This window comes from Jaculus jaculus, chromosome 2, assembly GCF_020740685.1.
Source record: "Jaculus jaculus isolate mJacJac1 chromosome 2, mJacJac1.mat.Y.cur, whole genome shotgun sequence".
NCBI lineage: Eukaryota > Metazoa > Chordata > Mammalia > Rodentia > Dipodidae > Jaculus > Jaculus jaculus.
Genome location: NC_059103.1, coordinates 43,364,080 through 43,388,415, shown reverse-complemented (window position 1 = coordinate 43,388,415; position 24,336 = coordinate 43,364,080). Strand labels below are relative to the sequence as shown.

The following is a 24,336-nucleotide window of genomic DNA, read 5'->3' as shown; positions in this document are numbered from 1 at the left end:
ACCAAAGGGATAGTTTCTTTGGCCAAAAACACGGCGAAAGGGGCCCGTGGGTCCCTTAGGCCTTATAGGCATTGTATTTCTATTTCCAAAGGGTCTTATTTTAATATTAAAATAAGGTCTGGGTCTGTCCTTGTTCCCATTAAACCTCTTCCTGGGAAGTGTCCGTGCCTTAACTTGAAAAGACACTACATTTTCTGCTTCAAGTTCTCTGAATCCTTTAAAAAACTGAATAGCATCAGCTATAGTTTCTGCACCTTGTAAGTTACCTACAAGACTCATTTTTAGATGTTGTGGGGCGCCCTTAATGATGAGCCTTCTAAAAGCAGGTAATAAAGGTGAGGCTTGTGGTGTCTCTACCTGATTATACACATAATATAATACTCCCAGTTTTCTGCAAATTTGTATTGCGTCTGAATATGAATTCCACCTTCCTGCAGTTTCAAATTGAGTTAAGTCCAGAGAGGGGAAAGCTAATCTCCAAGCTGCAGTCAGCCAGTCTATCAGGGAATGGGTGTCACCCTTTGAAGTTTCTAAAACATGTTCTAAAGCTTCATGAATGGAGGGGTTTTCAATAATACCTCTAATTTTTCTCATTTCTGTTTCATGAAGCATCACTGTGTCTGCCCCCTTTTCCCATAATTTTACTAAATACTGGGCATCCTTTAGTCCATTCTGTGCATAATCCCTCCTTAAATCAGACAATTCTTGGGGACTAAAGGTTCTGGACTCCTCTATGCAAGTTCCCGGTTCGGCGGGGGCTTTAGACCAATTGGGAGCTAATTTTTGTATAGCTCTACCTATGGGAGTCCTTTTTGTAGTAGTAGTAACCGGGAAGGAGTAAGAAGCACCAGAAGGGTTGATCAGGTCCTTCTGCTTCTTCACAATATTCATGGCTAGCCTTTTGCCCATTAATCTGTCCTTATCTAAATCTTGCACAGTTTTCATTAATACTGCCGGCACCTGTTTTTTAGAAACTGATTTCACAAAGGGTTTAACTCTTTCTGGGTTAATTAAATCCAAATCAATATTAATTGGCTCCATTCCTATCCTAGACTGTACTGCTTCAGCAGTAGTTCTCCATTTGTCTTCCTCTTCTGAGGAGGGAGGTTCTCCTGTAACTGGAGAAACTTTTATTCCCTTCAGTTTTTTAATTAGGGAATTCATCTCCACAATAGGTCTGATAACCAATAAAGAAACTTAACTTCTCGTTTGCGAATATACCAGGTCAAATTCGATGGATTTTCTAGTCTCATGAGCTGTTCAAATTTTAAATCAGCTCTTCTTTCAATCCTTTTGCTTAGAAATTTCCACATAAGTTCTGACTTAGTGACACGGTTCCAATGCGCATCAACCCGCTCTTCCTCCTGTTACAGAGTTGGCATCGTGGCGTCAAGTTACCGGTACTTCCGCACCCTTAGGGAGGGTGGTGTTTTCTCGGCCGGGCTTTTCCCAGCACCAATACCCGCTCTTCCTCCTGTTACAGAGTTGGCATCGTGGTGGTTGGTACTAACCCGTCGGTCACTTAGTCATACACTTAGTTTCAATTTCAAAGCTAGGATTTCTAGAAGCTATAATTTGAAATTGACCTTCTAATTATGGCGGATCCTGCCGACTACGCCAGCTGTCGCGAGCACTCTCAAAGGTGATTGGTTGAGAGGATTCCGCCCATGAAGGTCAATAATACTCAGACGCTGGTGTACTCGCAAAGGAGTTTACTGGGATGAAAGTCACACACAAGCAAGTCCAAACTATCACAACTAATATTATAGCTAATATAATATATATCCAAATTATATTCATCACTACTAACACAATATTTCTAGTGAGTCTAAAATGTATACAACCTGATATCGCGACACTTGGGAGTATCGCGAGACTCGGTCTGTGAGATTTCTGACGTCACAACCTGGCGACGCGGGGTCCGTGCTCCGACTTTCTCTCGGTTTGCAGTTTTCAAGGCGAGTCTCAGTCGTCTCGGTCGTTTGGACAGCGTGTCGGGCAGATGAATTCGGATCAGCGATGCGTCTCACGGAGGTCTCAGTCCGGACCGCTGAGCAGCCGTTCAGTCAGTCATAGTGTCGGGAGGACTGGGACAGCGGCTGCTAAGCGGCTGGGTTTTTTGTATTTTCCACTACTTATCTAGGGTTGCACACACACCTTCTGGTAATCTCTTACTATGTCATTGTACTCAGTTTTTTTCTTAGATTTTTGCTTACAAAGGTTGACTTTGCAATTTTGCTCTCACACACAAAGAAAAACAAACTTATTTATCTAAACTGTCCCTGGACCATATGCTGGTCCTTACATGCTCATAACATTAAGAACTAGCTTAATAAGGGCAATGTTTACTGCTCACATTTTGAAAGGCTGGAGCCAGGTGTGTGCCAGATCTGTAATCCCAGAAGCAGAAGGAACTGGGGGAGTTTGAGGCCAGCCTGGGCTACATAGTGAATCCCAGGCCAGGGATACAGGTTGAGACCCTATCTCAAAAACCAAACAGAACAAAATCTGAAAGAGTGGATCCTTTCTCTGTCACTAAAACTAAGAATGAATTGTGCATATTATGTATGACCCAAGTCACTTTTCCACAAGTAGATTCTTTGTTTGTAACTTAAAAAAATTTATTTACTTATTTGAGAGTGACAGAGAGAGAAAGAGGCAGATACAGAGAGAGAGAGAGAGAGAGAGAGAGAGAGAGAGAGAGAGAGAGAATGGGCACGCCAGGGCCTCTAGCCACTGCAAACGAACTCCAGACCTGTGCACCCCCTTGTGCATCTGGCTAACGTGGGTCCTGGGGAATCGAGCCTAGAACAGGGGTCCTTCACAGGCAAGCATTTAAACTACTAAGTCATCTCTCCAGCCCCCCCCTTTTTTTAAGCTTTAAAACTTTTATTTATTTATTTATTTATTTATTTATTTGAGAGTGACAGACAGACAGACAGACACACACACACACACACACACACACACAGAGAGAGAGAGAGAGAGAGAGAGAGAGAGAGGGAAACAAGTAGATTCTTTCATATAAGTCAGGGACCTAGGTAGACAGAGGGATAGGGACAGGACCACAACATCTTACAGCATTTATAAAACAACACAGCCGGGTGTGGTGGTGCACACCTTTAATCCCAGCACTCAGGAGGCAGAGGTAGGAGGATTGCCATGAGTTCAAGGCCACCCTGAGAATCCATAGTGAAATCCAGGTCAGCCTGGGCTAGAGTGAGACCCTGCCTCAAAAAACAAAAAAGTAAAAAAGCAAAGAACAAAAAACACACCAATATTCATCTATTTTTGAAACACAGGCAAATATTACTATTAGACAATTAAATAGATACACAGTTTCCAGACTTGTTTTGTAGTCACTCAGAATGACTAGAAAAGAGGCATTTTTTAATATAGCACTCTAGAGTGACATTATTTGCCCAAAATAGTTTCTCTAGAGAAAGGCCCCTGAGTGACTATTCTAGGGTATCTTGTGAAATTGAAATTTAGGAACTGTAAATTAGTTATCAGCTAAAGCTACCTTAATCGATTACCCGAAGTGGTTGCTGCAGGCCTCTCCTGTAGGGGGACTGCAGTCTTGCATGGCTGTCAGCTTCCTCAAATTTTGCAGAAGCAATTGTGCCTGCCGGAAGCAGGGAAAGCTCACTGGGGAAAAAAAGAAATTGGTTTCAGAGGAGCATTCTCTCTCTTTTGCAACAAATTAAGAAAGTGTTTGCCAGATCAAAGAGCAAGAGAGAAGTCTGCTGCTGACAAGGAACTGTGTTTTACAGCAAAACCTAGTGTAATTTGAAGGCATATTCTGTAATTTTTTTTTTTTTTTGGTTTTTCGAGGTAGGGTCTCACTCTAGCCCAGGCTGACCTGGAATTCACTATGTAGTCTCAGGGTGGCCTCGAACTCACAGCAATCCTCCTACCTCTGCCTCCCGAGTGCTGGGATTAAAGGCGTGCGCCACCACGCCCGGCTTGTAATTTTTTTTTTTTATTATAGTCATAATTCAGCATGGTTTGCTGTTGACTGATGATAGGCTCCTTGTTGGGAGATGCTTTTCCCCCTTCTAAAAGTACTATATTATACTACCAACATCTTCTTCAGGTGAAATCACTGAATGTTTTCATACCATCCCTTTGGTGAGCTAACCTCAAATCTCAATGTATGCATTTACATGTATCTCATGAGAAGTTTTTTCTTAATCTTTTTTTTTTATGAGAGAGAATCGGCATGGTAGGACCTCAGCCACTGAAATCAAGCTCCAGACGCTTGTGCCACCTAGTGGGCATGTGCTACCTTTCGCTTGCCTTGCCTTTGTGCATCTGCCTAACGTGGGATCTAGAGAGTTGAACATGGGTCTTTAGGCGTCACAGGCAAGCGCCTTAATAACATGTTAGATATATATATGATTTATTTATTTATTTTACAAAAGCCTTTGAGCTGGATGTGGTGGTGCACCCCTTTAATCTCAGCACTTGGGAGGCAGAGGTAGGAGGATCACTATGAGTTCGAGGCCAGCCTGATACTACAGAGTGGGTGCAAGGTCAGCCTGGGATAGAGTGAGATCCTACCTCAATTCTCCAGTACCCATGTTAGCCAGATGCACAGGTGGCCCATGTGTCTGGAGTTCGTTTTCAGTGGTTGTAGGCCCTGGCATGCCCATTCTCTCTCTTCCTCTTTCTCTCTGTCAAATAAATAAATAAAATTTAAAAAATATTTTTTAAAAAAAGGCTTTTGAATACTGAAGGCAGAGATTTATGGGCCATTCTGGTGAGATTCCAGAAGACAGTCCTGCTGAAAGAAATGCAGACAGGAGAGGCCTGGCATCCCAGATGAATAAGGCCTCTATTAGGAACTGGTCTAGAGACAGTTTATACTATATGATATATAAAAAAAAAAAAAAACAGAAAAACAAGCTGGGTGTGGTGGCACACGCCTTTAATCCCAGCACTCAGGAGGCAGAGGTAGGAGGATTTCTGTGAGTTCGAGGCCACCCTGAGAATTCAGAGTGAATTCCAGGTCATCCTGGGCTACAGTGAGACCCTACCTCGGGGGAAAAAAAAAACAGCAACAAAAAAAAAACCCCACAAACAATAAAAAACCTGGCTCCATTCTGTACCTGTCCTGAGAATTTGCACTATGCTAAACTTAAATGCAACAGACTAACTTGTTTGGAAAAGGAAATCTCGATCCAGGATAGCATTCAGGTTGGTGTGGAGGAAGCAGATGGAGTTGTCACGAAATAAACGCCACTGGAGAGAAACCTGGGGCCCCTCACAGGGACAATAGAAAGTGTGTCTGGAGGGTAAAACCCCAATTCCAAATTCACTTGAAGGAAGAAAGCCAAAGCTGAAGGGGAAGGGGTCCCTGCTCAGACGTAACCACTAGGGGAGCCGTTTCTCCAAGTCAGCCTAGAAGGTACAGGCGACCTCTACACCCACGGGTGTTCTGTTCAGCCATGTTTATAGCAACAATGCAGGAAAGCATTACTTTTAACAAAATGCTCAAATGTGCATTGCAGGACATTTATCTCCACAATCCAAACATAAAGTGGGATGACATTATTGGACTGGATGCGGCCAAGCAGTTGGTCAAAGAAGCTGTTGTGTACCCCATACGGGTAAGTTGAGGGGTCTCCTGGCGATCTTTATGTTCACTACCAGCTGGACGAGCTTTATGTTATACACGAATTGGGAGGGAGGGCAGGGCCATTTTCTGTCCACAAATTAGCTTTTTGCATGGGTCACACTATGGCAATGTTAGAGCACCAAGCGTAGTCTATTCTCGACCATTTAAAGTCATGCTTCAGGGCTGTAAATTGACTCAGTGGTTAGTTAAAGGAGCAGACCCAAGTTTGATTCCCCAACTTACATATAAAGCCAGATGCACTGAGTGCAGCATGTATCTGATGTTCATTTGCAGGGACAAGAGGTTCCAGTGTACCCATATACACTCTCAAATAAATAAAAACCTTTAAAAAATAAAGTCATGCTTCATATTGGCTTAAGGCAGGTGTCTGCTCAAAGAGATAATTTAAGATCTAAGACTTGGTGGTGGATATGTAATTTGTCAGCTACCATATATAGGTTCATCAGCCTGCCTTTCTAAAAGTGTACTAACTGTAGTAGAACTCTCTCCCAGAGGAGGGAGCTTCTCACCTTGTTTCTACAGATCCCCTCCCCAACTCCAAAACCTTAAACCATCTAGCCTTGCTTTGCCTGCTTGTAAACTAAACTGTACCCTTTCTAGGTCATGGCTGGTAGGGCCGGGGCACTGCTCATTACTTATTTCTGGCAATTTTTCCACAGTGCACAAAACAGGTAAGCAAGTAGAAAAAAACAGCACTTTTTTTTTTTTTTTTAAAAACCACATTATTTATTTATGAGAAAGAGAGAGAAAAAATGGACATGCCAGGGCCTCTAGCCACTGCAAAAGAACTCCAGGCACACGCACTACCATGTGCATCTGGCTTATGTGGGTTCTGGGGAGTTGAATCTAGATCCTTAGGCTCTGCAGGGAAGTGCCTTAGCTACTAAGCCATCTTTCCAGCCTAGTCCTTTTTTGAAAACTATTTTTATTCATTTATTTCTTTGCAAGCAGGGAATGAGAGAGAGAGAGAGAGAGAGAGAGAGAGAGAGAGAGAGAGAGAGAGAATGGCGAATGGGTGTACAAGAGTCTCTTGCCATTGCTAACAAATTCCAGACACTTGTGCCACTGGCATCCGGCTTTATGTGGGTGTTGGGGAATTGAACCCAGACCTGTAGACTTTGCAAGCAAGTGCCTTTACCTGCTGAGCCATCTCTCCAGCCTCCCAAAACAATAGTCTTCAAATGGGGTGATGGGATGTTGGGAGTACCACATAATTTTTGCTACACAAAAGATCACCCTACAACTTACGGCCTTAAAACAGTAATCACTGATTAATTTGTAATTCTGTGGGTGGGCATCTTGGGTTGGAGCCAACTAGGCTGGGTCATCACTTTCGACATGGCCTGGGGCATCAGTCACAGTGGTGACAGCCAAGGCTTTTCTCCACATGGCCTCTCATACTATAGCAGAGAAGTCCAGTCTTTGTCATAGAGGGTCCCAGAAAGAGATAAGAAGGGTCAGTCCTAATGCAGGAATATTTCTTCATCTCTTCTTGCATTTATTTAATGGTGTTCCAGTGGGCAAGGTCACAAGGTAAGTGGTAGAGAAACATTCTGTCTCCTGATGGAAGCAGCTGTAAATCATTTGTGGCCATTTTCTAGAATTTCCTGTGACCAGTATTGCATAAATATACATATATATATTTTTTAAATTTTAATTTTTTAATTGACAACTTCCATAACTGTAAACAATACCCCATGGTAATTCCCTCCCTCCCCCCACTTTCCCCTTTGAAACTCCACTGCCCATAAAATTCCCCTCCCCCTCTCACTCATTCTCTCTTTTATTTTGATGTCATGATCTTCTCCTCCTATTATGATAGTGTTGTGTAGATAGTGTCAGGCACTGTGAGGCCATGGATATGCAGACCATTTTGTGTCTGGAGGAGCACATTGTAAGGAGTCCTACCCTTCCTTTGCCTCTTACATTCTTTCTACCACCTCTTTTGCAATAGACCCTGAAGGTGTCTGTAACTTCTCAGTACCATGGTGCCATCTATTTTATTTATTTAGTTTGGGGTTTTTAGAAGTAGGTTTTCACTCTAGCCCAGGCTGACCTGAAATTTGCTATGTAGTCTCAGGCTGGCCTCGAACTCACAGTGATCCTTCTACCTCTGCCTCCCAAGTGCTGGGATTAAAGATGTGCACTAGCATGTCTGGCTTGCATATTTATTTTTGTTAAATGAACCATTTATTCTCACCACTGACCCCATGAATCCCCTGATTTTTTTTTCTTTTTCTTTTTTCTTTTTTTTTTTTTTTTTTGGTTTTTCGAGGTAGGGTCTCACTCTAGCCCAGGCTGACCTAGAATTCAGTATGGAGTCTAAGGGTGGCCTCAGACTCATGGCAATCCTCCTACCTCTGCCCGGCTGAATCCCCTGATTTTTGGAAACTTTTTTTTTAACATTTTTTTTTGTTATTTTTATTTATTTGAGAGTGACATAGAGAGAGAAAGAAGCAGAGAGAGAGAGAGAGAGAGAGAGAGAGAGAGGGAGGGAGGGAGGGAGGGAGGGAAGGAGAGAATGGGCATGCCAGGGCTTCTGGCCACTGCAAACGAACTCCAGATGCATGTGCACCCTTGTGCATCTGGCTAACGTGGGTCCTGGGGAATCGAGCCTCGAACCGGGGTCCTTAGGCTTCATAGATAAGCGCTTAACCGCTAACCCATTTCTCCAGCCCTTTTGGATCCTTTTTATCTAAGGTAGGGAAAGATCAATAAATTCAGCTTGTTTTTTCCCTTCTTCTTTTCAGATGGGGGAAATATTTTAGTGTTCAGAATTAACAGAGGTTTCCTTACTTTTTCTTCTGAGTGGAACCAGAGCACCAAACTTGTAGACTATTTCATTGACACTCTTTGAATATGTTATTTTCTTCAAAATATTTTTCTTTTATTTGTTTATTTGTGTACACACACACACACACACACACAGAGAGAGAGAGAGAGAGAGAGAGAGAGAGAGAGAGAGAGAGAGAGAGAGAGAGAGGGAGGGAGAGAGAATGGGCACAACAGGGCCTCCAGCCACTGCAAACGAACTCCAGACACATGCACCATTTGTGCATCTAGCTTTATGTGTGGGTACTAGAGAATTGAACCTGGGCCATTGCTTTGCACACAAGTGCCTTAACCTCTGAGTCATCTCTCGAGCCCCTGAATATGTTATTTTCTTATGGGGCTGGGAATCAAACCGTGGGCCATGCACATGCTAGACAAGAGCTGTACCTCTGAGCTATAGCCCCGGGCCTTCCTGAATAGATCATCACTAGCAAGACACTATGAATATGTAATCATTTCACTGTTCTTTTTTCTTTCTCTTGTTCTCCTCTGCCATTTCTGTCCCACTCCCAGATGATTTAACTTGAACTAATGGGACCCACTGAAATCCACGTGCATGCTTCAGGCATCAGTATCCCTTCATTCATCTGTCACTGAATGTCCCCAACTTCTATTACAGGATTCCTCATAACTATGAACTTGACTGTAATAAACCTTTGTTGGGCCTAGGTTTCATCTTAAAGTTCATACCAATTTGACAATCTTCCAGAGTTTTCCAAATGTTCTACCTATCAAAATGAGGGAGATAGAATTATGTATGTAAGAAATAATTACTGCCAGGGCTGGAGAGATGGCTCAGTGATTAAAGGTGCTTGCTTGCAAAACCTGCTGGCCCAAGTTTTGATACCCTAGCACCCATATAAAGTGGACACAAAGGTGAAGTGCATATATGGCATTTGTTTGTAGAGGTAGAAGACCCTGGTGAAAGCGAGCATACACACAACACGCACAAATAAGTGAAAAACATTATAAAATATTTTACTTATTTATTTGAGAGAGTGAGAGAAAGATAGGCAGACAGAGAGAATAGGTGTACCAGGGCCTGTTTCCCCTGTAGACAAACTCTAGACACATGTGCCACTTAGTACATCTGGCTTTATTTAGGTACTGGGGAACTGGACCCAAGCCATCAGCTTTGCATGCAAGTGTCTTTAACCACTGGGCCATCTCTCCAGCCCATGAATAACATTTTAAAAGAGAAAGAATTATTGCCATGAAGAAAATAATTGCATGCACCTTTCTCTTTAATACCTGAGCTTAGCCAAAAGACAGAAACTATGCACCTTTCTTTTTTAAAAATATATTTGTACTTATTTATAAAAGACAGAGAGAGAGAAAGAGAGAGAGAGAGAGAGAGAGAGAGAGAGAGAGAGAGAGAGAGAGAGAGAGAAGGGGTGCACCAGGGCTTCTTGGTGCTGCAAACGAACTCCAGACAAACACACGTGCCACTTTATGCATCTGACTTTATGTGGGTACTGGGGAATCGAACCTGGATTGACAGACTTTGCAAGCAAGCACCTTTTACTGTTGAGCCATTTTCCTAGCCACTGCATCTTTCTTTTCCTTAATTTTTTTCTACTTTATGCAGCCACAAAAATTAAACCAGACATTCTTTTAAAAAAATATTTTTATCTATTTGAGAGAGAGAGAGATAGGCAGGGGAAGAGAAAGAGAGACAGAGACAGAGAATGGGCATGCCAGGGCCACCAGCTGCTGCAAATGAACTCCAGATGTGTGTGTGCCCTTTTGTGCAGCTGTCTTATGTGAGTCTTGGGGAATCGAACCTGGGTCCTTTGGTTGTATAGGCAAGCGCCTTTTTTGAGGTAGGGTTTCACTGTAGCTCAGGCTGACCTGGAATTTACTATGTAATCTCAGGGTGGCTTGGAACTCATGGAGATCCTCCTACCTCTTCCTCCCAAGTGCTGGGATTAAAGGTGTGTACCACCACGCCTGGGTCTTTAAAAAAAAAATTTTTTTTATTTACTTATTTGCAAGCAGAGAGAGATAAAAGAGAGACAGAGAGAATGAGCACACCAGAACCTCCAGCTGCTGCAAATGGACTCCAGAAGCATGCAGCCCTTTGTACATCTGGGTCCACGGGGCACTGCGGAATCGAACTCAAGCTGTTCGGTTTTGCAGGCAAGCACCTTAACCACTGAGCAATTTCTCCAGTCCAAGTCAGGCATTTTTATGTGGCATGAAAATGAAATTGAGAATAAATAAGATGTGCACAGAAGAGCCATCTTAATGGAAAAGGCACCGTGAATTGTAGCTGGGCTGTGTATTGCTCTAGCTTACTGCTCACTCGTTATTGCTGAGGCCGCACGGGCTGATGTGCTGATACCAAACCTATCACTGTTCTTTGTCCTCACAGTATCCACAGCTGTTCACAGGAATCCTCTCCCCCTGGAAAGGACTACTGCTTTATGGCCCTCCAGGTAGCTGCGTCTTTCTGGTCTGGTCTTGGGGGTGGGGGATAGGGAGTGGGGGGCAGTGTGTGTGTGTGTGTGTGTGTGTGTGTGTGTGTGTGTGTGTGTGGCTTCTGTCTGTAAGTGAGGAAGGAAGTCCTAACACCTGCTTATGTTTACCCTCATGTGTCTCTAGGTACAGGAAAGACTTTACTGGCCAAGGCTGTGGCCACCGAATGCAAAACGACCTTCTTTAACATTTCTGCGTCCACTATTGTCAGCAAATGGAGAGGAGATTCAGAAAAACTTGTTCGGGTGGGAATTTTTCATTTTATTTATTAATTTGGAAGAGAGAGAGAGAGAGAGAATATGGCTGCACCAGGGCCTTTTGGAACTGCAAATGAACTTCAGACACATACTTTGTGGGTCTGGCTTTATGTGGGTACTGGGAAATCGAACCTGCACCAGCAGGCTTGGTAAGCAAGCACCTTTAACCACTGAGCTATCTCCCTAGCCCCTTCTTCTTCTTCCTCTTCCTCCTCCTCTTCCTCCTCCTCTTCTTCTTCCTCTTCCTACTCCTCTTCCTCCTCCTCCTCCTCCTCTTCCTCTTCCTCTTCTTCTTCTTCTTTTTTTTCTTTTGAGGCAGGGTCTTCCTCTAGCCCAGGCTGACCAGAAATTCACTATGTAGTCTCAGGGTGGCCCCAAACTCATGGTGATCCTCCTACCTCTGCCTCTCATGTGTTGGGATTAAAGGTATGAGCCACTATGCCTGGTTCTTCTTTATTTAAAAAAATTATTTATTTATTTGCAAGCAGAGAGAGAGAGATGGAAGAGAGACAGAGAGAATGGGTGCTCCAGCTACTGCAAATGAACTCTAGATGCATGTGCCACTTTGTACATTTGGCTTTCCATGGGTACTAGGGAGTTGAACTCAGGTCATTAGGTTTGTAGGCAAGTGCCTTAACTGCTGAGCCATCTCTCTAGCCCCCAACCACCCTATTTTTGATTCTTGTAACTTAGGAATGACAGTGAAATAAAAGTTTCTGAAGGGCCTTCTGTTTTCTTTGTTTAAGAAGCATTTATTATTGAGCATGTTCTGAATATCCAGTTAACATCTATTGAAAGCCCTGCCGTGTGTCAGGTCTTGTACTAAGCACTCTGTGAGGCTCGAGAGACTTCAAACTTATTCTTTCAGATGCTCTGAGCAACTAACTTGTCTTCCGCTGTGCTCATGGCCCATACAATTTGTTCCTTGTTTCCTTTCTTTCTTTCTTTTCTTTTCTTTTCTTTTTTTCTTTTTTTTTTTTTTTGGTTTTTTGAGGTGGTATCTCACTCTAGCCCAGGCTGGCCTGAAACTCAGTATGGAGTCTGAGGCTGGCTTAGAACTCACAGTGATTCTTCTCACTCAGCCTCTCAAGTGCTGAGATTAAAGGCACGCACCACCATCTGTTGCAGTCAGGTTTGTTTCGCATTACTGGCAGAAACCACCCGATGAAGAACAGCTTGTGGAAAAAAAAAAAAAAAAAAGGTTTATTTTGGCTTACAGACTCAAGGGGAAGCTCCATGATGGCAGGGGAAAACGATGGCATGAGTAGAGGGTGGACATCACCCCCTGGCCAACATCAGGTGGAGAATAGCAACAGTGTGCCAGACACTGGCTATAACACCCATAAGCCCGCCCCCAACAATACAATGCCTCCAGGAGGTGTTAATTCCCAATTGCTATCAGCTGGGGAGAGTAGCATCCAGAATTCCTAGGTTTATGGGGGACACCTGAATCAAACCACCACACCATCTTTATAGTATTTCATATTCTAGCTCGTAGTATATTTTACATTATAAAATTCTGCTGTATCTTCCAGATCCCTTAAGAGAACATCTACCTCCTCATAAGGTGGATCCTTCCCCAAAATCCTGTTAGCCTACTGCCTTTTGTGGAATGGCTGATAAGTAATCAATATTAAGTAAATATGAGCTATTACATATTCTCTAAAAAGAATTTATCCTAAAATATTACTCTGAAATGATTTTCCCTCAGACAACTCATTTCCAAAAGTTTATAGACTATTTGGAAGTCATAGTAGAATCTTTCAAAAGGGTTGATTTGCCTAAAATAACTTATTTATTATATTGCTTTTCTTTTTACTTAGTTATTGCTGGAAGGTGAACCCAAGTCTTTGAGCATACTGGGCAAGTGCTTCCACACTAAGCTAGATCCTTGGCCCTTGATACTGTTTTCAAGTTGTTTCACATGTATTTTTTTTAAAGATTTTTATTTTTATTTATTTATTTATTTGAGACAGAGGGAGGAGAGAGAGAGAGAGAGAGAGAGAGAGAGAGAGAGAGAGAGAGAGAGAGAGAGAGAGAGAGAATGGGCATGCCAGGGCCTCTAGTCACTGCAAAGAACTCCAGACACATGTGCTCCCTTGTGCTTCTGGCTAATGTGGGATCTGGAGAATCAAACCGGGGTCCTTAGGCTTCGCAGGCATGTGCCTTAGCTGCTAAGCCATCTCTCCAGCCCTTCACAAGTTTTTTTTTTTTTTTTTGGGTCTTTTCAAGGTAGGGTCTCACTCCAGCCCAGGCTGACCTGGAATTCACTATGGAGTCTTAGGGTGGCCTCGAACTCATGGTAATCCTCCTACCTCTGCCTCCTGAGTGCTGGGATTAAAGGCATGTGCCACTATGCCTGGCTTTCTTCACAAGTTTTTAAAATATATTTTTTAAATTTATTTGAGAATGACAGACAGGGAGAAAGAGAGAGAGAGAATGGACACGCCAGGGCCTCCAGCCACTGCCAACAAACTCCAGATGCATGCGCCCCCTTGTGCACCTGGCTAATGTGGGTCCTGGGGAATTGAGCCTTGAACCAGGGTCCTTAGGCTTCACAGGCAAGTGCTTAACCACTAAGTCATCCCTCCAGCCCCTTTCACAAGTATTTCTATAAATTCAGAAGTAGTAGGATTGCCATGCATTTGAGGCCAGCCTGAGACTACATAGTGAACTCCAGGTTAGCCTGGGCAACAGCGAGATCCTCCCCCCCCCAAAAAAAAACAACAAAAAAATTACTTTGTGTGTGTGTATGGGTGTGTGCATATGGGTGTGTGTTTAAGGGTGCGCATGTGTATGGGGGTGTGTGTGTGCATATGGGTGTGTTTGTGTATGGGTGTGTGTTAAAGTATATAGGTGTGTGAGTGTATGGGTGTGTATATATATGGGTATGTGCATGTATATGTATGTGTATGGGTGTATGTGTATCTGGGTGTGTGCATGTATGGGTATGTGTGTATGGGTGTGTGTGTATGTGTGCTCAGAGTCTCATGCTTGTGTAGCTTTGTGAGTCTGGGTTCATATGGGTGTTGGAGAATCAAATCTGGGCCATCAGGCTTTGCAAATAGGTGCCTTTAACTGCTGAGCCATTTCTCCAGCCCTGTAGTTTTTCTTCTCCTTCTCTTCTTCTTCCTCCCCTCCCTTCCCTCTGAAATATTTATCACTCTAGAGCTTTTTTTTTTTTTTTGTGGGCAGGGTATTTAATTTCTGTGTGTTAATTAATGTGAAATCCCTTAAAAGATGCCATTCCCAGAATCAGTGCAGATTCATGTCCTGTCATAAAAAGGGGTGTCTAGAGCCACAAGCACAAGACATTACAAAGTGCTCGAAAAAAGATTGGTTATACTTCCTGAACAAGACTTACAGAAGAACAAAGTCAGATGTTTTATGAACATTCTTAACAGAGACTGAAGCTAAATGGAGTTCTTGTTCAATGTTGAGTGACTAGACAAGCCAGTTTGCAAAATCTCTCCATTCTCTATGGGCATTTTATTTAATTCAAGTTTTCCTCAGTTTTAGCATTATTTTGTTAGAATTTTAAAAGTAAATCAGTGGGGCTTAATGGTTAAGGCACTTGCCTGCAAAGCCAAAGGACCTTGGTTCAATTCCACATAAGCCAGATGCATAAGGTGGCACATGCATCTGGAGTTTGTTTGCAGTGGCTGGAGGCCCTGGCATGCCCATTCTCTGTCTCTCTCTTTCTCTCCCTCTTATCCTCTCTCAAATAAATAAAAATAAAATATTTTAAAAAGTACAGCAATGATTCCTCCCGAAATTCTTCATTTCCTTTGCTATATATTTAAAAGAAATTCATAAGAGCATATATAGGTCCTGAGCATTCTTCCCAGAGGCACCTTTTATTAACAGCTTTTTTTTTTTAAATTTTTTGTTCATTTTTATTTATTTATTTGAAAATGACAGACAGAGAGAGAAAGAGGCAGACAGAGAGAGAATGGGCACGCCAGGGCTTCAGCCACTGCAAATGAACTCCAGACGCGTACACCCCCTTGTGCATCTGGCTAACGTGGGTCCTGGAGAATCAAGCTTCGAACCAGGGTCCTTAGGCTTCACAGGCAAGCGCTTAACCGCTAAGCCATCTCTCCAGCCCTATTAACAGCTTTTGCTATAGTCTCCTAGAACATTTACTATACTTAGAATAATACCATCCACTGTACAGTTCCCTTCCTTTTAGAATGCACCATGCAACACTTCTGTACCTTGTCTTCTCCCACACTTAGCGGTGTAACTGTATACTGTTTCACAGGACTAGAGATAGAATCTATTTTTTTCCATAAAGCATACATGGTTTTATTGTATGCACATTTAACCAGTCTTTTTTTGTTGTTGTTTTTTTTGAGGTAGGGTCTCACTCTAGCCCAGGCTGACCTGGAATTCACTATGGAGTCTCAGGGTGGCCTCGAACTCACAGCGATCCTCCTACCTCTGCCTCCCGAGTGGTGGGGTTAAAGGCGTGTGCCACCATGCCCGGCTTAACCAGTCTTTTATAAAATATTTTATTTATGGTTTGATTTGAGAGAGAAACAATAGGTACACCAGGACTTCCTGCCACTACAAACAAATTCTAGTCTCGTGCTCTACTTTGAGCATCTGGCTTTACATGGGTCCTGGGGAATCGAACCCAGGCTGTCAGGCTTTGCAGGCAAGTGCCTTTAACCCTTGACCCATCTCTCCAGCCCACTAGTCTTCTTTTGATGGGCATTTTGGCTGCTTCCAGTCTCTTGCTATTATGAACAGACTTAGAAAGGTCAGTTTTCCATATCCATGTCTTGGCATATGTAGTATTATTGGACAGTTTCTATGAAGTAAAATTGCTGTACCAGGTCGGAAGGAATGGGTTTCACTGTTTGCCAGGATACCTGCCAATACCTCACATTCTCATCAGTGGTTTGTGTGGGCATTCCCTACACTGTGAACAATTTCCAAAATTCCATCAGCTGGGAACCTAGGGTTCAGAACATCTAAGTTTATGGGGGAACACCTGAATCAAACCACCACACATGGGGTCGCATGAAACCTTTTTTTTTTTTTCTTTCATCTTTTGTTTTCTGAAGTAGGGTCAGGCTGACCTGGAATTCACTATGTAGTCTCAGTGTGGCCTCGAACTCACGGGAATCCTCTTACCTTTGCTTCTCAAGTACTGGGATTAAAGTCATGCGCCACCACGCCTTACTTAGCATGAAAAATTTTAATCGCTGAAGAGATGGTTCAGTGGTTAAAGGCACTTGCTTGCAAAGTCTCATGGCCCAGGTTTGCATCTCCAGAATCCACAGAGAGCCAGATGCACAAAGTTGGCACATGTGCCTAGAGTTCATTTGCAGTGGCTGGAGGCCCTGGTGCTTCTGTTTCCTCTCTTTCTCTGTCTCTCTTTCAAATAAATAAGTAAACATTTTTTAAAAATTTAAAAATGGGGCTGGAGAGATGGCATAGCAGTTAAAGCTCTTGCCTGTAAAGCCAAAGGACCCAGGTTTGATTCCCCAGGACCCATGTAAGTCAGATGCACTAGGTGGCATATGTATCTGGAGTTCGTTTGCAGTGGTTGGAGGCCCTGGCACACCCATTCTCTCTCTACCTCTTTCTCTCAACTAACTAACTAAATAAAAATTTAAAAAAAATTCTAGCCAATTTGATGCTGAAAAGTAACACTCCAGCAGATGAATGTACATTTCAATACTTACATGTACATTTTTTTTTTTTGGTGAAGAGTCAGGCTGGACCTATGACTTTTATTTTTTTTCTCAATTTTATTAAACATTTTCCATGATTATAAAAAATATCCCATGGTAATACCCTCCCTCCCCCCTTTTTCCCTTTGAAATTCCATTCTCCATCACATCCACTTCCCATCTCAATAAGTCTCTCCTCTATTTGGATGCCTTACATGTACATTTTTTGAATTTTGAGTGTATTTCAAACATACATTTGAAGGTATTTATGTTTCTTTTTACCCATTAAGTTATCTCCGAAAAATTGAAGAAGAAGCAGAAAACCTCTGCCAACCTGGAAGGATCTCCTCTTATTTCCTTCCCAGAATTACTTTATTTTCTCCTCATTCTTGAGGTTTGTGGGAAGATCTTCACCTGGAAAGTCGTGGTCATGCTGTCAAACTCCTTCCTGCAAAGCTTTTAGACAGAGAAAACCCTTTAGGACCTTCTCCTAAATCAGAGAAGCATTTTCTCCTAATTTGTTTCTCTTTCTATTCCAATTAAAGAGTTATTTATAGGGAACCTTTCGGCTCTCTCTGCTCCCTGAAGCTCCTGCCTCTTAGGACTTGAGCACTATTGAATAGTTGAGTGATCCCTTTAGCAAATGTATACACCTGTTGATGCCCTCACATCCTTCACCCCTCATCATATGATTTAACTTCCCCTAAGCACCTCTGAACATTTTAGACTAATGCTTCCAGAAGCACTTACCAGGGTCCAGTTTATTCGTTGGGAGCAGAAAGCACAGTAATGAAGGCCCAAGGAGGCCTCGGCCCTAGGTGCTATTCTCCTTCCAGAGTCATGTTCTCTGGAGGCTCTGGGTGTCTTACAGTTGTGAGCTCCTTAAAATTAGGTATGAAGTCAGGCGTGGTGGCACATGCCTTTAATCCCACCGCTTGGGAGGCAGAGGTAGGAGGATTGCCCTGAGTCTGTCTATGGTCTGCCTGGGACTTACAGACTGAGTTCCATGTCCTTCTGGGCTAGAGTGAGATCCTGCCTCGAAAAAAAAAAAAAACTTAAAAAAAAATTAAAAAACATACATATGGTAGCTGGATATGGCCACACATTTGTAACTCCAGTCCTTTGGGGAGCAGTGACCAGAGAATTGCTGGGGCTTTCCATCAATGGCAAGCTCTGGAATCAGTAAGAGAGGCTGTCTGAAGGAAAACAGACAGGTGAGCAGTGGACGACTTCACCCCTGCTTCTCCTCTGGCCTTGGCAGGCACTCGCAGGGGGTGCTGCGTTACCACATACATGTGCGTATACAACCATGCACACGTCACCAGACATGCTCTGCACACACCAAAGTATTATGTATGGTTTAATACAGGGTTCTAATATGCTCTTTTTCATTGGATAGTTTGCTGCTGTCGTAATCACCCTTAGTATCAGATATATTTGAGCTTCCCTTTTTGTGACAAGGAAGAGACATTACTTTTTCGTAATTGGCTGGACTCCATTATATCCAAAAGGCTTTTGTGATGAGTGCTCCAGCCCATTGTTGAATGACTTCTCTTCCTGGGGAGATGTGAACAAATATCTTTCCATCTAATGCAGGGTGCCGATGACAGACTAAATAATTCTGCCCACATCTCACTTAGTGATGCAGTGAGTTTATCCAGAGCCCAGGTGAGGGGTTACTTACCAGGAGCATGGAGAAGGCAAAGGCAGCTATGCCACTGAAAAGCCCACCCCAGCCTCACAACAGCTGCACCCCTGGAGCTCTCTGCACATTGAGTAGCTCTGGGGAGGAGCCTGGTGGATCTTGTAAGCTCAGGAGCTTGCTGAGCCTTGGAAGCTTCCTTTACTTTTGAGTCTTCTGGATTTCTCTCCTCCCTTCAGGAGGGAAAGTTTCGATTTGGAGGAAATAACTAGAGATCACTCTTTTTAAAATAATTATTTATTTGAGACAGAATGAGAGAGGGAGAGAGGGAGAGAATGGGTGTGCCAGGGCCTCTAGCAACTGCAGATGAACTCCAGATGCATGCTCTACCTTGTGCATCTGGCTTACATGGGACCTGGAGAATCAAACCTGGATCCTTAGGCTTCACAGGTACGCATCTTAACTGCTAAGCTATCTCTCCAGCCCTAGAGATCACTCTTGTTCTCTCAGGTCTTAACCAGTACCTTGAATATACCATACTGTGAACTTTGAGGAAGGAGCAAGTGCCCACTCAGTGACCTGGGGAGGCTAGTAAGGGATATTCTGCTGTTGCTCCTGAGAGCCAGTATTTATCTTTTTATTTCATTTAACTTATTTATTAGAGAGAGAGAGAGAGAGAGAGAGAGAGAGAGAGGAAGGGAATTGACATGTACCAGGGCCTCTAGCCACTGCAAACAAACTCCAGATGCATGTGCCACCTTGTGCATCTGATTATATGTGTGCTGGGGAATCAAACCTGGATTCTTAGGCTTTGCAGGAAAGTGCCTTAACCATTAAGCCATCTCTCCAGCCCTAGATTTGTTTGTTTGTTTGTTTTGTTTTGTTTTTCGAGGTAGGGTTTCACTCTGGTTCAGGCTGACCTGGAATTAACTCTGTAGTCTCAGGGTGGCCTTGAACTCATGGCGAGCCTCCTACCTCTGCCTTCTGAGTGCTGGGATTAAAGGTGTGCGCACCATGCCCGACTAAATTTTTCTTTTTTATATATTTTATTTTTATTTATTTATTTGAGAGAGAGAGAGAGAGAGAGAGAGAGAGAGAGATTGAGAGAGAAATAGTACACCAGGGCCTCTAGCCACTGCAAATGAATTCTAGATATACTTACCACTTATGTGGATCCTGGGGAGCTGAACCTGAGTCCTTTGGCTGTGCAGGCAAGCACCTTAACTGTTAAACCCATCTCTCCAGCCCTAGATTTTTCTTTCTTTTTTCTTTTATTTTTTGTTAAATATATTGTTTATTAAAGAGAGAGAGAATGGGCATACTAGGGCCTCTTGCCATTGTAAATGAACTCCAGACACATATGTCACTTTGTGCCTCTGACTTTACATGTATACTAGGGAATGCAACCCAGGCTACCAGGCTTTGTAAGCAAGCACCTATTTAGCTTTTTCAAAGCCTTTGCCCTCTTGTTATTTGTTCTGTGATACTTTCCTAGCAGTAAGTGACAGGAAGAATAAATCCACCACAGCTACTAAAGAATCTGTATTAGCTGGGCATGGTGGCACATGTCTTTAATCCCAGAACTCAGGAGGCAGAGGTCTGTGGATTACAAAGAGTTCAAGGCCACCCTGAGACTACATAGTGAATTTCAGGTCAACCTGACCTACAGTGAGACCCTACCTTGAAAAACAAAACAAAACAAAACAAAACAAAACAAAACAAAACAAAACAAAACAAAACAAAAAGTCTGTATTCTTTCTGAAATCTCTTGCTTTTTCTGATCAACCAGTGAAAAGTTCTATATGGTATTCAAGAGATAAGTAGCAAACTTTAATTTTTTAAAAAGATTTTTATACTCTTTACTGCCACCACATTTCCCTGTAGAGCTCTTTGTTTTATATGTCTGTTTTGCTTTCTCATTTTTCAGTCTATACTATTTTATTCTGGAATACAGCATGTATTCAACCTTTAATAATCTGATCTTGCCAGGTGTGGTGGCACACACCTTTAATCCCAGCACCTGGGGAGGCAAGGTTAGGAGAATCACTGTGAGTCTGAGGCCAGCCTGGGACAACAGAGTGACTTCTAGGTCAGCTTAGGCTAAAGTGAGACCGAACATCAAAAAACAACAACAAATAAAAAGCCGGGCATGGTGGCGCATGCGTTTAATCCCAGCACTTGGGAGGCAGAGATAGGAGGATTGCTATGAGTTGGAAGCCACCTTGAGACTCCATAGTGAATTCCAGGTCAGCCTGGGCTAGAGTGAGACCCTACCTCGAAAAACTAAAAAACAACAACAAAAAAAAAAAAATTGGGGGGGGTTGGGGAGATAAAGCATTTTCCTGTGAAACCTAACGACTCCAGTTTATTTCCCCAGTACGCATGTAAAGCCAGATGCGCAAAGTGGTAAATATGTCTTGGAGTTCATTGCAGCACTGGAGGCCCTGGCACACCCATTCTGTGTCTCTCTTCTGTCTCTTTCTGTTTGCAAATAAAATAAGTAAATAAATACATTATTAAAAAAAAAATTGAGGGCTGGAGAGATGGCTTAGCAGTTGTTTGCCTGTGAAGCCTGAGGACCCATGTTCTACTCTCTAGGTCCCATATAAGCCGGATGCACAAGGTGACAAAAGTGCACAAGGTTGCACATATGCACAAGGTGGTGCTTGTGTCTGGAGTCTGATTGCCGTGGCTGGAGGCCCTGGTGTGCCAATTCTCTCTCTCTCTCTCACTTACTTCCTGTCATAAAAAGTCACTCACTTCCTGTCATAAAAAGGGGCCGTCTGTTGGGCTAACCTCAAAAACATAAAACCCAAAAAACCAAAACCAAACAAACCAGAATTTGGGGGATGGAGAGATGGCTTAGTGGTTAAGGCACTTATCTGCAAAGTTGAAAGACCCAGGTTTAGTTCCCCAGGACCCACATAAGCCAGATGCGTAGGGTGGCACATGCATCTGGAGTTCGTTTACAGCAGCAAGAGGCCCTGGTATACTCATTCGCTCTCTCTATCTGCCTGTTTCTCTCTCTCAAAAATAAATAAATAACGTTTAAAAAAGAATTTGATCCTTTAGCACTTAAGTGACTGGGGTAGGGTGATTGCCATGAGTTCCAGGCCAGCCTGAACTACCTAGTGAATTCCAGGCTAGCCTGGGCTATAGTCTAAAAAAAAAAAATGAAAACACAACTTTGGTCCTACCAGGCAGCATTGTTGCAGTGTTAAGAGTGGAATGGGTTCCCTGTGGAATCATTTTTCACTGGAGGACCAGGAAAGCACACATCTTAGGCTTAATAGCTATGACAGAAGGGCTACCCTTCCCCACATTTCTTTCTGAGAATAATCCTCCCTAAAGATTAAGATCATCTCGTGATTTTACCTGTTCTAAAGCTTTTTGTGTCCATATTGAACATGTAGACTCCATAAAGAGCAGGGTGTCCACACAGGGTTAACTAGCCAACCAGAAGCTTGGGAACTGCCTTTTCTTTTCAGCTCTTACTTTTAAGATGAGTAACCTTGAACTAACCACTTACTCTCTCTGACTCTAATTTTATCAAGTAATAAATGGAAGTAATTGGCCCATCTAGCCCCCTGGGGTGGCAGGAGGGAGAAATAACGGTAATGATTATAAAGTTTCTGTGGAGTAACAGTGTCGAATGAACGCTTCTTATTATTGTAGCAATTCGAAGCTTTTAATCTCCTGAGCATCTGAGGGATTCAGCTTAAGCGCATGATGGACCCTGACTTAAGTACATGGGTTTCAACACGCCCTTGCTTTTCCCCACGCAGGTGCTGTTTGAGCTGGCCCGCTATCACGCCCCCTCCACGATCTTCCTGGATGAGCTGGAGTCTGTGATGAGTCAGAGAGGCACAGCCCCCGGGTAACAGATGGGTTTTTTAGTCATCATTTCTCCCCTCTTGTATGAGTGTCTGTGTGAGATGGTCGGAAGCCCATCGACATTTACCAGCAGAACGAGCCTATTAATAAGCCCACAAATTTTCTGCAGACACATGGAAAGGTCTTTAAATTAGATCCTGTTAACTGAATAGCTGATTTAAGTAGTTTTTATAACCGGAGGAAATGTCATCCTCCCTTCCCCCAGCCTCACAGAGTGGCTTTCAGGCCCAAAGATGGGCCAGCCGCAGGATCCCAGGCTGCCGCGATGGATCAGCTGCCTCAAAATAGCTGCCTGTGTCAGCCTCCTCTGGAGCCAGAGGGCTGCCTTGCGGCCTGGGCTTGCCCATGCAGCCACAGCCATGGCTGCATCTGTATTTCATTCCTGGGTCACAGTCCTTGGTGGCATGTGAGGCCAGGGAAGTCATGGTTTCTCTGCTATCATGTTAGGGCTTTGTGTGTCTGACTTAAAAAAATATTATACATTTTATTTTTAAAGATTAGATACTGGAAAATATCTCCAGCCATTATAACCCTTCTATTTATGCTTTCAGCAGCCAGATAGGGTTGTTGTTGGTTTTTAGTTTGCTTCGTTTTTGGTTATTTTTTTTTAATGTTTTAATTTATGGGCTAGAGAGATTGCTCAGTGGTTAAGGCACTTGCCTATAAAAGCTACCAACCTGGGTTCAGTTCCCCAGTACCCACGTAAAGCCAGATGTGCTAAGTGGCACATGCATCTGGAGTTATTTTGCAGTGGCTAGAAGCCTTGGGTACACCCCTCTGTGCTTGCAAATAAATTAAATAAAAATATTGAAACATTATTTATTTTTCAGAGAAAGAAGAGAGAGAGAATGGGTGTGCCAGGGAATGGGTGTGCAAATGAATTCCAGATGCATGTACCACTTTGTGCATCTGGTTTTACGTGGGTACTAGGATATCAGACTCTGGCCTGCAGGCTTTGTAAGCAAGTGCCTTTAACCACTGAACAATCTCTCCAGCTCATTTTTGCTTATTTTTTGTTTTATTTATATATATGAGAGAGAGAGAGACAGAGAGAGACAGAGTGAATGGGTGTGTCAGGGGCTCTTGGCACTGCAAACTCCAGATGCATGTGCCACTTTGTGTGTCTGGCTTTATGTGGGTATTGGGGAAACATGCCCAGGTAGTCAGGCTTTATAAGCAAGTGCCTTTAACCTCTGAGCCATCTCTCTAGCTCCAATTTTTATTTTTAAAATTTTATTTCAATGAGAATTTTAAAGGTGTTCTTTTTATTTATTTATTTGAGACAGGGGGTGGAGGAGAGAAAGAGTGAGAATAGGCATGCCAAGGCCTTTAGCCATTGCAAGTGAACTCCAGACTCATGCGCCACCATTTGCATCTGGCTTATGTGGGACCTGGAGAATTGAACCTGGGTCCTTAGGCTTCACAGGCAAGTGCTTTAACCACTAAGCAATCCCTCCAGCCTGGGAATTTTATACATGTATATATTGTATTTTGATCATATTTACCTCCTACTACCATCTCTTATACCTCTCCAACTCTCACTGATCTCCTTCTTCCCAACTAGTCCCACTTCTAATTTGATACCTCTTCTTAAAATATTTTATTTTTTATTTATTTGAGACCATGAGGGAGAGAGAGAGAGAGAGAAAGAGAGAGAGGGAGAGGAAGAGGCAGATAGGGAGAATGGGTGCACCAGGGCCTCCAGCCACTGCAAACAAACTCCAAATGCATGTACCACTTTGTGCATCTAGCTTTACGTGGGTACTGGGGATTGAACCTGGATCCTTAGACTTTGCAGGCAAATGCCTTAACCACTAAGCTGTCTTTCCAGTCTTTTTCAGTCTTTTTGAGGTAGGGTCTCACTCTAGCCCACGCTGGCCTGGGACTACCTATGTAACCAAGGATGTC

General features: G+C 43.1%; 1 protein-coding gene across 7 annotated transcripts in view; it reads left to right on the top strand.

Annotated features, from left to right (window-relative positions):
- Positions 1-24,336, top strand: part of Katnal2 (katanin catalytic subunit A1 like 2) — a 174,837-nt gene that overhangs the window by 121,485 nt on the left and 29,016 nt on the right. For 5 of the 7 annotated variants that reach the window (XM_045144273.1, XM_045144272.1, XM_045144276.1 and 2 more), the window contains exons 9-12: positions 5,514-5,612; positions 10,848-10,911; positions 11,078-11,196; positions 22,320-22,411. In XM_045144273.1, coding sequence (XP_045000208.1) covers positions 5,514-5,612; positions 10,848-10,911; positions 11,078-11,196; positions 22,320-22,411 — 374 coding nt within the window. The remainder of the gene's footprint in view (positions 1-5,513; positions 5,613-10,847; positions 10,912-11,077; positions 11,197-22,319; positions 22,412-24,336) is intronic. The other 2 variants (XM_045144277.1, XM_045144275.1) reach the window with 1 other exon arrangement.